We start from the raw sequence: 14237 nt of genomic DNA, 5'->3' as shown, positions 1-14237 counted from the left end.
GACACATAACTACATACGCACGTAGAAGATACGAACTGTCAACTGACATTAGTCATTTGTTATTTAATCGCCTAACTGTCAACAGTGTCAATCCGAGAGTTGTGACGTCATCAGAATCTTCAATGACGTTTCGAGTTTAGTCACGTGACGTGTGCCAAATGATATTTTAAATTCAATATTTACAAAAATATGGTCATTACAGGTTTAACATGTTCTTATAATCCAAAAGAATTTATTGGGATACAATTCTGCCCTAAGATTTGTAGATGGAAACAACCCTATTAGTAAAAAAAATCCAAATACAGGTTAACACAAGTTAGCAGTAAAGGAATTGCTTGAAATTTATTTTTGAGTGTGATGGGATAAACCAATGTTTTTAGGCGGTATGCGTTACTAACAAAGAAAAGTGTCATTAATAGTATAACTTATAAGCCTAGCTTTGTTACATATTTATAAATGATGACACATTAAATTTCCAGACGTTTTGCTACTAACTCGTTCTGTGTTCATGTCAATCAAATAATTTTACTTTCGACGAATTGGGAATTCATATATAGACTATTTATATTTCATGACGTTTTGCTATTAACTCGTTCTGTGTTTATGTCAATTAACTAATTTCACTTTCGGCTCATTAGATCCGGGTACGTCCTTAAACTGCGTCCACAAGAGAGGTATGGGCATTGTGAATGTCATCTCGCTCTGTGTGGTAGGGCACAGCACAGCGGATGACATTCCAGATCTAGAGCAGAGTAGCAGAGCCCAACTGGGGAAATACCTCCACCTTACAGAAAATCGCAGCCAAATAACACTAGACCCTACTCATAGTGTTGTGTTCCTGCCGGTGAGTAAGGTTGCCAGAGCTCAACGAGGGGCGGGAGGGGGTTAGGGTCGGCAACGCGCATGTAACTCCTCTGAAGTTGCAGGCGTACATAGGCTACGGATACTGCTTACCATCAGGCGGACCGTATGCTTGTTTGCCACCGACATAGTATAAAAAAAAAGATATTCTAATCATAAGAAGTATTTATATTTTCAGACGTTTGGCTACTTATTCATTCTAACCATCCAGTTAAACTGTCTTTTTGCTGACAGAGTATTCTACTTTCATGTCGTCGCAGCTGAATTGACTATATGCTGACTGTAGATATTAAAATTTTGTCATCTAGCTAAAATGGTCGTATAACGATAAGGTCAATTTGATAGTGACCCTCTTGTAAGAGTGGAAACGAATGGCAAAAAAAGTTGCTTCACCCTAACAACAATCTTTATTGCGGTAACTGTACATGTACAGTCGCCATCGGAGAGCCTACCGCGAACAACGAAGTTCGCAAATTGCGGGGATCTTTCTCTTTTACTCCAATTAAGCCGTCATTAGAGTGACAGAGAAAGATGACTGCTGTTTGCAAGCTCCAGCGTTCACGGTAGGGCCTCAGATGTATAAGGTCGCGAACTGGGCGTGCGTTTAGTCCACGGACTAATATACTAAAGTGCTCATAAATATCAGAACATGCACTTTAGCGTCTGGATTAAAGATGCATCGGATATTCAGCCACTATTCGGTATCTGACCTATTCGGCCACAATTTCACTATTCGGCCGAATACCGAATAGTGTCACAGTATTCGACCGGATACCGAATAGTACGTTAACACGTAAATAACGGTAAAGGAGGGGTAATAAAAGTAATTAACTATATATAATCACTTATTAAGATCAGTGTAATCTTTCAGACTACCTTTATATTCATAGATAGTACACAAAGACATGATAAAAATAATATAAAATAGAAAAAAAATACCCACGCGACGAAAACTAACGCACCGCAATGTCCGTAATTCAATACGCACTGCGTGCAGAATAAGCGCAATTTCTATCAAAGACTGCCTACAGCTACTGCGCACACGTTCGAATTTACTTCATTTTAGGTAAAAAAAAAAAAAAAAAACTTCTAGCCGGATATTCGGTATTCGGCCAAGCCACTAGTCGTTGCATCTCTAGTCTCGATAATAGAGGCTTTGTTCAGATATTTGCGAACAGCCTGGCCGCTCGGATAGTTCTGACGGCGACTGTACAATGCGTAAATCGAGCCGCGTATAGGTAGGAAACAGAGGAAACATGCTGATGTAGTTAGTGATACGTACTAATTATAATAATAATCGTCTGCCACTGAAATGATTCATCCACGCAATAATAATACCAGCCTCGGAATAATAATTATTAACAACTCGAACCATGTTCGACGTGTTGCCTCCCTGTCACACTTACGTACGAGTTTACAAGTGCGACAGAGAGCCAACACGTCGAACGTGGTTCGCGGTAGGCCCTCTGGTCATCGATGGACATTATGTTCATTGAAATAAGGTTTAGGAATTGTTAGGTGTGATTGATGTATTACGTAAGATGATATTTTATTATTTCTTACAAGGGGAGGGGAGGAAATCTTATTAGTTCTTACGCAAGATCACAAAAATTATGTGCTTCGAAAATACGCGGGTGCCGATAAAAAAAAAACGAAAGTTGATATTAATAAAAAATAAAAATGAGTAAAGCCAGACCAGTAAGGGGGCGTCCATTAATCGCGTCATATTGTATAGGGGGGGGAGGGGGTCAGCAAAAAATCACCAATGATCACCACAGGGGACGGGGGGGTATGGACACGTATCACGTGTATTTTTTTTTTCATCTGTGCTATACTGTATTATAGTCAATAAAATAAAAATAATAGTTTTCCGCCCTTCAATTAACCAAACTGTCAAAACACGTGTACTTAGGTTCATTTGTTAGAAAACTGTTCTTTAGTTATCGAAAAAAATACACGTCATATTGGATGGGGGGGGGGGGTCCTGAAAATATCACCAAAGATCACCATGGGGGAGGGGGGGGGTCTAAAACAAGCCAAAAACCTATGACGCGATTAATGGACGCCCCCTAATATATGATCACACGCGATATTGCGGAATTTCATTGGAACTAAATTTGCCATACTAAACTGAACTGTCACCCTACACATGAGAATAACAGCGCCCTCTTGACAATGATCTTATATTTCTGGTCGGGCTTTGCCTTTGTCAGTAAGTACTAATCATTTTGGAAAAATAACAAATCAAATGATTAATAATGTTTCCTTTAGGTTCTCACGTAAAAAATATTAAACAGGGGGGAGGGGGACAGAACTGGCCAAAATCATCTCACGATTTTTGACTAGTTTTGAGTCGTTACTCCTACATTTGCACTATAGATATAATTATAAGACAAACGGCTATCGGTTCTTCAATATTTTATCTCCATTCTGGTCAGCCGGATTTTGAAAGAAATGAACACTTATATTTTTTTTTAACATTGTCTAAAAAAACACTTTCTTCGTTACTTGATTGCCGTGAAGGATTTTTTTTACGTGTAAGAAATCTATTTGGGTTCGTTTTTGACGTCTCTAAAAACTGGTCAGAGATTTTCATTTTAAACTAATTAACCCAAAAGTTATGGCCAGTAAACCAGTTTTAAAGGCCTAAAATTGTTCAACTTTGATCCCAAATATCTCGAAGACAGTGAACTTTGAAGTAAATATGGTATACTATATTCCATACAGCCGTTGCCGTTAATATGATAAGCTACAAAAAACATTAGAAAACTAAGGGATTCAGATCGAAGGTCATTGGCGTAGGGATCCCCTTAATAGTGGACGAAATTACAAATATAACAGCTCACTGTAGAACGATGCCATACTTAAGTTTAGAAATGAGATTATTATATTTTTCGTGATAACACAAGTATGGCCAAAGGCTTTCGTTTCACTGGGCAGCGGGCAACAAATAGCAATCACTTCTTCTTCTTCAACCTTGCGTTTTCCCGGCCTAGCGCCAGGGTCTGCTTTCCTACTTAATCTTCTCCACTTTGCCCGGTCCTCGGCATCCTCAGGTGGGAGATTGTTCTCTTCCATGTCCGCTGTCACGACGTCCAGCCAGCGCTTCTTAGGCCTACCGCGGCCGCGTGATCTAGGGCCATGGACGGTGAGGATGAGGCATCTATTTACGACGTAGTCTACTGGTCTACGGCTTATATGGCCATACCATCGGAGGCGACTTTCCTGCAGCTTATCCGCTAATAATAGCAGTCACTATGAAAAACAAAATTAACGGATAACCATATCCTTTGGCTTTTTTTACTATCCTTTTGCATTACTTAACAATCAACAATAATCATGAAAACCGGCTTATTTACTTCCTAGCACGAATTTTTATAAAACGGGGAAACCTTCAGGTATTTTTGCACGTACGCAGCGCCTTAGTAAGGCATCAGCGGCGCGTGGGCGGGTGCACTTCGCGGGCGCACACATGCGGGTGCCATTGTAGGTAAAATCCGTCGCAAGCATCCGCGCCGGTTGGCGTTGCTCATACTATTTTTCCCCGCTCCCCGCTCCGTGTACCCGCGCCAGCCAGCGGACGCCCTTAAGTTTGGCTCACAGCCAAACATTAGTATTATGAGCTCTGCCTTGATTGCTCCACACTTTTTGTTGCATTTCATAATTATATAAAGTGCCGTGTGTGTTCTGCTAGCAGTGTTTTAAAATTATAGGTCTAAAACGCACCATTAAAAGGTTGTAACCAATTTTTGCACAAAAGCTAAAAATATGAAAATAGAATGTATTATTTTATTTCTGATCGATTCCTTTTTAGGGTTCCGTAGTCAACTAGGAACCCTTATAGTTTCGCCATGTCCGTCTGTCTGTCTGTCTGTCTGTCTGTCCGAGGCTTTGCTCCGTGGTCGTTAGTGCTAGAAAGCTGAAATTTGGCATGGATATATAGATCAATAAAGCCGACAAAGTCGTACAATAAAATCTAAAAATTTAATTTTTTTTAGGGTACCTCCCCTACACGTAAAGTGGGGGTGAAATTTTTTTTTCGCTTCAACCCTAGAGTGTGGGTTATCGTTGGAAAGGTCTTTCAAAACTAATAGGGGTTTTCAAGAAACATTTTTTGATAAAGTGAATATATTAGGAGATAATCGCTCCGAAAGAAAAAAAAAATGTGTCCCCCCCCCCCTCTAACTTTTGAACCATAGGTCCAAAAAATATGAAAAAAATCGTGGAAGAAGAGCTTAAGAAAGACATTAAATGAAAACTATAGCGGACATGATCAGTTTAGCTTTTTTTGAGTTATCGCAAAAGGTTTTCCCTTCATAGTAAAAAGACTTACTTTAATTGATTATGCAAATTTGCCTATTTGTTTAACTCGGGTGAAAGGTACCGTTTCATCCCTTGGTTAACAATTAACTATACTTTAAGCTCCAGTTTAGCTTGTTGTGACGGAAGAGTAACTACGGAACCCTACACTAAGCGTGGCCCGACATGCTCTTGGCCGGTTTTTTATTTTGTATAAAATTCCTAAAAAATAACAATGATATACCCGATCTCGGGCACGCACGGCTGTCCGCTCACTGTTTAGCGAGCTGCGATCTGCAGTGGCAGCATGGTTCTATTTTTATCGCCTGTCACTATGCCCGTCACTTTCGCACTTACATACTTGTTAGAACGTGACAGGCATGGCGACAAATAATAAAAAGCCGACCACCTTATCCCTACCGAACTCACGCACTACGTGAGAGATTAAAAAAAGTATCTCTAGATATAGGTAAGGTACTCTACACTTTATCTTGCATTATTTATACATAAACAAAAACGTGTAATAAAATTATGTCTTGCTTTACCTTTTCGGCGAATGAGCCAAAATCTAGTAAAGGCGATATCGTACAATATTCATTTATGAGTTTATTTATAGTAAACTGAGTATAAATATTAAATTAAAAACATAAATAAAACCCTACGCTATATGCCTATAAAATCCATTTTACTGCTAAAATGCCTTGCATCATTTAGGAAAAGAGCAGATACTCTTCAAACCACTGGATCGAATTCTATCAAACATAGCCATTAGCCAAGGGCGTAGCCAGCCTGTGAACTAGGGAGGCTCTTTTGAGCTCTAGGGGGGGGCAGCTGCCCCCTCCTGCCTGTCCCTGCCTACGCGCATGCTATTAGCTAAGAGCTACCGAAAGGACTTGTTTTAACGTATAACAACCCTATTTTTGCATTGGGGGTTAAAAACATTAAGAGGGAAGAATAGCTTTATGGATCTAACGAAATAACGGTAATTTTTCTTTGTAACTCCATTTTTCTTTGTAACAAAACTATTTGCACTAACTAAATCTTAACAAATCACTTTGATTTTGATGTCGATAATCTCAGCATAATATATTATAGGTTTATAGGTTTCGCTCTTTTGGAAAAATTAATTTATATATTTTTTTTGTTTTGCAAAATTTTGAAAAAAAAGGAAAACCTTTAAACCTAGTTTTTCTTTGTGTCAATAACATACTAAAAAATATTTGGAAGTGGAAAAAACGTTTACTCTCTTCGTATGTTCGGTCACGTGGTATACATATGTCCCTCTTAAGTTAGTGCCGGACAAGCTTAAACTTTAAACATACACAAACTATATTACAGTCGAGTTCATAAATATGTATACAGTTCTTAACCTTAATCCATTGAAATAAGGAAAAAAAAATTATACATAATTATGAACTCGACTGTACATTGCAATTAGTATATGACATTCGCTGTTCATTCGCATGGCTGCAGATAATAGTAACGAAGCTGTACTAATATAAATTAGGATCATAAACCAGTGGAGGAACAAGTTTCTTTGACAAAAAAAATTCATATAAACTTTTATCGCTGACTGTACATTTTCAACAAACAACTAGTAAGTCCTTAGGTACAGCACAGGTGTTATAGGTACTTAGACAACGACATATATAATATATAATAATAAATATTATAGAACATGGTTTCACAAATTGACTAAGTCCCACAATAAGCTCAATAAGGCTTGTGTTGTGGGTACTTAAACCCGCATAAGCAGTCTCCGTAGGCTATGTAAACCTGCAACTCCAGAGGAGTTACATGCGCGTTGTCGACCCTCACTCCGCACCCTCGTAGAGCTGGTTTTCGTTGAGCTATAGTTTATGGCTGGCTGATAGGCACAGGATGAAATACTGGTTAGTAAAGAGTACTGACAGATTGCTGAAATAACTGTTAACTAAATAGTTAACCACTTACTTGAGAAGTTATTATCATTGACTATGATATGGTTGTAGAAATATCATATTAAATAGGCACTGCATAACTGAAAAATAACGCTACCTTTAATAACGGTATGACGTCATACCGGTTTAATCCTAACCATTTACATAGCAGAGTAAATTTATTTCCCTACCGAAAAATAACCTAAAAAAATAACCGAAAAATAAACTAAAATAATAGTTATTTTTACCGTTTTATTACCGTTATTTTTTAGGGTACCTTAACCGTTTTCATAAAGGCCCGCCCGCGCCTTGCGCCAATTTGGTTCTTACTGGATGAAGCTGTCTATGTAAGTGTAAGCCCATAAGCCCTTTTGATTTTATTGAATACTATCAGTTTGGCTATAATAACGGTTAAGGCATATACCGGAAAAAATATCGGTACCGTTATTTTAAAACGGTAGCGATACTTTATATCGGAGCCGCGCGGTCTACCGGTATAATGTATCGGTATCCTAATTTTATACCGCTACCATACCGTTATACCGTCAGCGATTTGCAGTCTTGGCTGCCTTAGGCCCAGGGCCCTTTAGGAAATACTTGACCCTTTCTCAGCACCCATCATGTCTCGAAATCCAGTCAAAGGTCCCCTTTGTTGCTTGCACATTAAGACGAGATTTGCTTGTATCTTTATATGTGACCGCGGCCGGCAAAACGACCCACTTTATCGCTTGCCATAAGGATGAGATTTGGCAACAAAGTGGGACGTTTCGCCGGCCGTGGTCACATATGAATATGTTATCAAAGCTTCCATATGGTAAGTGACAAAGTGCGACTTTTTACTTGGAAACAACATTACACATATACGAATAGACTGCAACCCCTATAATATCTGGCCTCGCTAGGTGTGGGTATACCAGGCCTTAGCGCAAATCTGCTATTCTGTGTAGTTTATGTGTGGTGACCTTGATCGTCTCAGGTGCTCTATATGTCTGTGATACTACCATTTGAACAATTTTGTGTTTTGATCAGTAAATAAAAACCGGACAAGTGCGAGTCGGTCCTCACCCAAAGAAGGCTCCGTACAAATATAACTTATTTTTTATTTTAAAATTCATTGTTATAGCGGCAACAAAAATACATCTGTGAAAATTTCAACTGTCTGTCATTCACTTCACTTCAATTCAACTGACAGACAGACAGATGGACAGTGGAGTCTTAGTGAAGGCAAAGATAATTTGAAATAGAGGTGGATTCTCACTGAAAACTTTGTAGCTACAGTAAATTTACTGCCAAGTTTCGACACATTTGCCTTTGAGATCCTTATTATTTCACTGGCATGTGTTAAATTTTTTAAATATCAAAAAGTGGCGCCATCTAATACATCAAAGGCCAAAGGTATGGCGGCGTCGTTTCAAGCTATAGTGCCACAATCTTTAGCCGATGCACAATCAGTCTGCGCTAGCTCAACACTAACTTGGCTAGTAACAAAGCATAGAGGTACCAGAATAAACATTTTATAGTCTGGCCAAGCGCACCGTGTCATAATTTTAAGTATCCTAACTCATCATTTCATAGAAGTTTGATATTTATGATAACACTTCCATGATCTGTGCTAGCTTAGCCCGGTCCTGCCTATTAAAATAAACAAGGTCTCTCATCCCATTTTGATAAACTAAAATTACCATCTTGGCAATTTTGATACAGTGGCTCTGACACACTACTGCAGCTGGTACAAAGTTTAACAGGATTTATAAACCATAATAGGCTTATATGCATGATGGGCAGACAGAATAATGTCAGAGACAAAAGCCACATTGCAGGCTAGCATGCACTGGGCCCAATAAGGGCTTGGAGAGCTCTGGTCAAGAGTGTCCACAGTTGTCATGTCCCTCGGCCATGAGGATATGGCAAGGAAAAGAAGAATTGGCTTTGGAAGTTGTAAGTTCAAAATAGGTATAAATAATTAGGATTTTTTCAGGTAGGTTAAAGAAGGGGTTGTGGAAAAGCACTTCGCAAGCCATATGTGGCTCTCTGATAGTTCAATTGCAGCTCTTCATGACACTCAAACTTCCTTGACTGGGGTAAATCACTGCACCAAAATTGGTGTCAAAAAGTTGCAAAAATATGCCTAAAACAAGTCAACACTGCATAGCACCTAATTGCAGAAACAATGACAATAATGCTGACAACACAAGTATTTATAATAAGGTCCAATCTGCAACATTTTAAGCCCATCACAGAGAGAGTGATAATATACATATATTAATGTACTGTATGATGCCAACAGATATCTAATAGCTTTATTTGTTTATAAGCGCATTGTAATATGCCTACTTGGAAAATAAACTATCATTATTGTATAAGTAAGACCACACACCAACAATGCCAAAATATATATCGCTGTCTGTCTAATATACCAAAAATATATCATAATATTCATAATATACAGAGCTATATTTAACAGATAGCCCCATGTGCAGAGTGTGCATGGAAGAAGAGGAAACAACAAAATACATTCTCTTAGACTGCAAACAGGTAGAAGTATACAGGAGCAAATACCTAGGGACTCAGTACACACTAAAAGAGGCAGTTAGCAACCTGAAAACTTTGCTAGACTTCGTGTTACAGCAGCGCTACCTCAATTTTTTCACGCAGTGTAGGCACAATGGTTGCACTAGCTAACGAACAGAGCAATATTTCGCAAGGTATTTTATGATGCCTAGCTATAAGATATGTTTTGGTATATTATCACCCCATCTGTGATGGGCTTCAGGCATGTTCGGTGTACCTAAACATGGGTTTTGTTGTACTGTAAATGTTCTGTATGTAGTACTATTACTTAATCTGCGTCACATTTTGGGCTCCTTGAGATTCCTATAACAGGTGATTTTTGTTGCTGTCAGATAAAACTATTGGGAGAAGTAGATCCCAGATGCATTGGGATGACAACATCAAAAGTACTGTGGGGAAGAAGTGGCTCCAGGTTGCACAGAACCATGGCATAAAATGAAGGAGGCCTACACCCGAATGGTGGAGAAGGGCTAAAGAGAGAGAGAGAAATCTATTGACTACTGAAGGACATATAAATTATATGTGACGGAAACAATGTTGTCTATATAATCCTGAGTATGTATAACTTCATTTCAAACAAATTATTCTAATAACTTGAACTGAAAATCATTATGGATCATTCTCTGTTTCATAGGGAATTAAAAAGATTTTTATTGAGAGGTTATTGTAACACCATAGATGAAGTTTTTGATGTTTTTTATAGACTAATTTTAAAAAAAAATTTACTTGCTTCAGCTTCAGTGTAATCTTTTTGTTTTATATTATCTTAACTTTTAATTAATTTTTAAATAATTTAGATTGAAGGGATCTTTCATACACAACACCTGTATTGTTTATGAATAAACATGTGAATATATAAGAAAAATACTTTTGAGAGTGCATTATAAATAGTTAAAAGGGCTTATTTTGCTTCAAAGATAAAGGTTCTGTTCTATAAATATTAACAAATTCGTATGTACAAGGAAATAAATACATGTCTAAGTTTAGTTTTATGCTAATTTTACACAAATGAATAGTACTGATACTGAAATGATTATCTTTTGCATAGTTTATCTCTAGATATACGAGATAAAAGGGTAGTTGCGATAGACACACGAAGCCGTGTTTTTTTTTTACACATTTTGTCGTGTCAATCTTTCGATTCAAATACCATATATAATTATATACTAACATTATAATTAATAGTTATTATAGCTTTTCAGGCATATAAAAAAAATGTCTTTTTTTCTAAGGGATGTTCGTGACTCACCGCTGTGTTCAGTGAAAATGTTCGAGCCAAGAATGCGGGGGTCCTTGGGCACGCGGGGCTTGCATCTCGCGGAACGCATCGAAGCCCCGCTCGAGGTCCCGCGCTCCTTCGCTTGCTGGGCCCCCATGGCACCGCCGCACCGTCCCAAACACAACCCACCACTCTAATTCAATAAAACCAACGCGACAGCACCAAACTTAATTTCATTATAGTATATTAAATACCTCGACGCTATAAAGTCAATAGACAACGTTTGAATAAAACTCTATCATTAACCGCGCATACTTTGAGTTTGATAGCGTAATTTGACGAAAAATCATTACCGGGGCTGACTGGCTGTAAAAAACAACACAACCTCCGCCATTATGTGTCTGACATGTTTGACGTCGATTTTTTTGTTTCCTGGTTTTGCCGATGGTGGCAGCACTGTCGGTAAAGCAACCATTCACGCGCATTTTTAACATCGGCAATTGTTGGATGTTCATGGTTCAATGTTGGAATAAGCTGGATACATGCATTATCGGACAATGATAGTTTGTCTATGGCAATAGAAATGGGAAATATTAGAGTCTGGCAAGCCAAATATTGTTGACAGATATTTCCATGTTGTATCACTAATTGTCTATGATTTAAAAAAAAGCTTAAGTCTGTTGTCAATTTATGTCATTCATTCAAAATGATCGCGGTTTATAATGGGTTTATTTTAAATAATATTAAGGAAAGTTGGATTTCTCGAACTAGTGCTTTTTACTTTTCCACTTGTTCCAATTCATGACTACTTATTGATGAGTGTTAATGTTAGTTTCCTTTAAAAGTCGTAATCAACATAAAAACCTATTGTTAAGGTATAAAAGAATATAACTTAAGTAAAGAAACATATCTATATACATATATTTACAAATAAAAAATGGGGTCCAGCTCGTCTCCCGATGGTAGGGTGCCCAGAAGGCTGGTAGCATTACCGCGCTGTATGGCGATGCCAATTCGCTGGGCAAGGAAAGAACCAGCCCTCTGGTCACCTATAGCATCAATGAGGCGCATCGCTAGCTCCCTAAATATACTATGGGCTCCGGGTCCCCAGGGCCCGAGGATCTCCACCCCAAACATGCAACCAGAATCAATGGATGCATATTTGCGCCATTTGAGGCGCTGGGCTGCTTCGGCGGCTGTTCTGGCCTTGGTCGAGATCCCTGGAAGGTGGGACGGCGCAAGGGTATCCACACATATGGCGTCCCAAACTAAGGTCCCAGCTTCCAAGGAACCAGAGTCATGCCGTCGGGCCGCTTGCCATCGTCCCTGTTTAAGCCTGTGGGCTCTAGGACGGCTGGTGCCCCGGCAATGGTAAAGGCCCGGCGCAGGATGTCGTTGATACTGGCATGGCGTGGGATGCGGTCTGCGCTCCTGCTGCAGGACAGACCATGGAGGCCCCTACCAGTAACATTGGCACCACAGTGACATTTGTGCGGGGCAACACAGACCGCACCGAGTCGGAGTGCCATCGAGAGTCTAAATGTTTCATTGCTAAGAAGAGTGCCTAGATTTTTGGAGGGTACAGGTATGTAACCACGCCCCCGACTCCCACTCAGAACAAGCAAGGAAGCGAACACGCTCCGCGGGGCTGGTAAACGTTTCGTACAGGTGGTCCCGTACCAGCACGCAGAGCGGCTTGTCCCATTGTCGTTACGAGCGGGCGGTCGTAGGTAGGTCAGAGCTGGGACAGATTACTCTCCAAAGCTCTATGGCATCTGTAGCAAAAGAAATTTTGAGATCATTAGGGTTTTTTAGGATTTTGGCAACTAAACTTTGAGTGCTATGGATTGATGGAAGAAATGCCGGAAGAGATATGATCGATTTTTTGCGGATCCCAATACCTCCGTGCCTGATAGGAAGGGAGGCCTGGGACCACTGGTTGTTGTCCAAATTTCTGTCGATGATGGATGCAAGGGTGGTCTTTATAACATTGTCGAGTTTTTCCAAAAGTTCGGGATACAACCAAAGGTGACTGCAACGAAGGGCATACGTAAATTCTGGTACAAAAAGACAATATTTTATTAGAGTGTAAGCCATATGGGCATTAATTTGGCGCAAGCGGTCGGTAAAGGTAATAAATTTTTGGTGATTTTGATCTCTTTGAGTCAAAGACTTTGACTATACGCATCTGGAAAGAATAATTCACTTTTAGCGAAATTGAATTCGAGGCCTATTTCAGCAAATTTATCGGTAAGAGTTTGCTAATAATATGAATAATGACTATACCGAGTGAGGTCCGCCAACTATTATTTAAGCTCATAAATATCAGAAATCAGAAATCGTTTATTAACCCATATATACGTGTGGGGTATCTATGGATAGGTCTTCAACTAGTAGCTCTGTGAGCTGTAGACCTCGCGAGCATAGCTTATGGCTCCTCTACAAGATGGCCCAGCGTAGGCCAGTCCTAGGGACGCATTTATGCGTTAGAGCAGCGATTCCTAACTTGGGGGTAATTACCCCCGTACTGGTAAATCTGGTAATTTACGGGGGTAATAAGCTTAATTAAATATAACAGAAATTAGACCTGTAAGAAAGAATATTGATATTTATTGGGAGTAGGGGTAAAATCGGGTTCTCTAGATAGTCATAGGGGTGGCAGAACTGAAAAGGTTAGGAACCACTGCGTTAGAGGGAGCAAGTGATATTGCTATCTCATTTCACCGCATAGCTGCGTCCCTTAGACTGGCCTACGCTGAGCCATCGTGTAGAGGAGCCCTTAAAACTGAATAAATGTATGGCTCCGCTGTTTAGAAGAATTTATACAAACTAAATTGACAAAAAAACATAATTATCGAATAGGATGGTCCAACTTTGTATGCAGAAAAAAGTGGAATAGATTTTATCTTCACATGGCTCCCTTTATGGAATAGTAATCTATGTGCCAAATTTGAACTCATTTGCGAATGATTAAGTGGTCTGCGCTATGATATTGTGATTTGCAATATCCTCATACAAATAAAAAAATGCAAAGTTACCTAAAACAAAAAAAAAAACGATCGGCATTTTTTTAGCATACCTACTTATAAATAATAAATAAAACGTATAAAGAGCCCTTAAAGACATTTCCAAAGCAGAATTATTGATGGGTCAATTTATTGTCATACTATTTTGTATAGCAGTATTGTTTCATTTATAGCGACCTCTAAATAATGTTTAATTGCTCTTCATTTTTTATGGATACTTTTTATGTATATCAGAATTTAAAAAACCCGCACGGAAAAGGAATTTTCATAACTTTATATCGAACCTATCCAAAGTAATTCATGGAAATCGGTTTAGAAATGCGACCTGAAGAGAAATACAGA

The 14237-nt window shown here is 39.0% G+C and overlaps 1 protein-coding gene across 1 annotated transcript in view; it reads right to left on the bottom strand.

The window, feature by feature from the left end:
• LOC133526698 (tyrosine-protein kinase Abl) overlaps positions 1-11400 on the bottom strand; it is a 123254-nt gene extending 111854 nt beyond the window's left edge. The window contains exon 1 of the mRNA XM_061863411.1: positions 10900-11400. Coding sequence (XP_061719395.1) covers positions 10900-11026 — 127 coding nt within the window. The 5' untranslated portion in view covers positions 11027-11400. The remainder of the gene's footprint in view (positions 1-10899) is intronic.
• Between the last annotated feature and the right edge of the window lie 2837 nt (positions 11401-14237).

Source organism: Cydia pomonella, chromosome 1, assembly GCF_033807575.1.
Source record: "Cydia pomonella isolate Wapato2018A chromosome 1, ilCydPomo1, whole genome shotgun sequence".
NCBI lineage: Eukaryota > Metazoa > Arthropoda > Insecta > Lepidoptera > Tortricidae > Cydia > Cydia pomonella.
The sequence above is the reverse complement of the archived record's forward strand: the minus strand, read 5'-3'. Positions and strand labels throughout refer to the sequence as shown.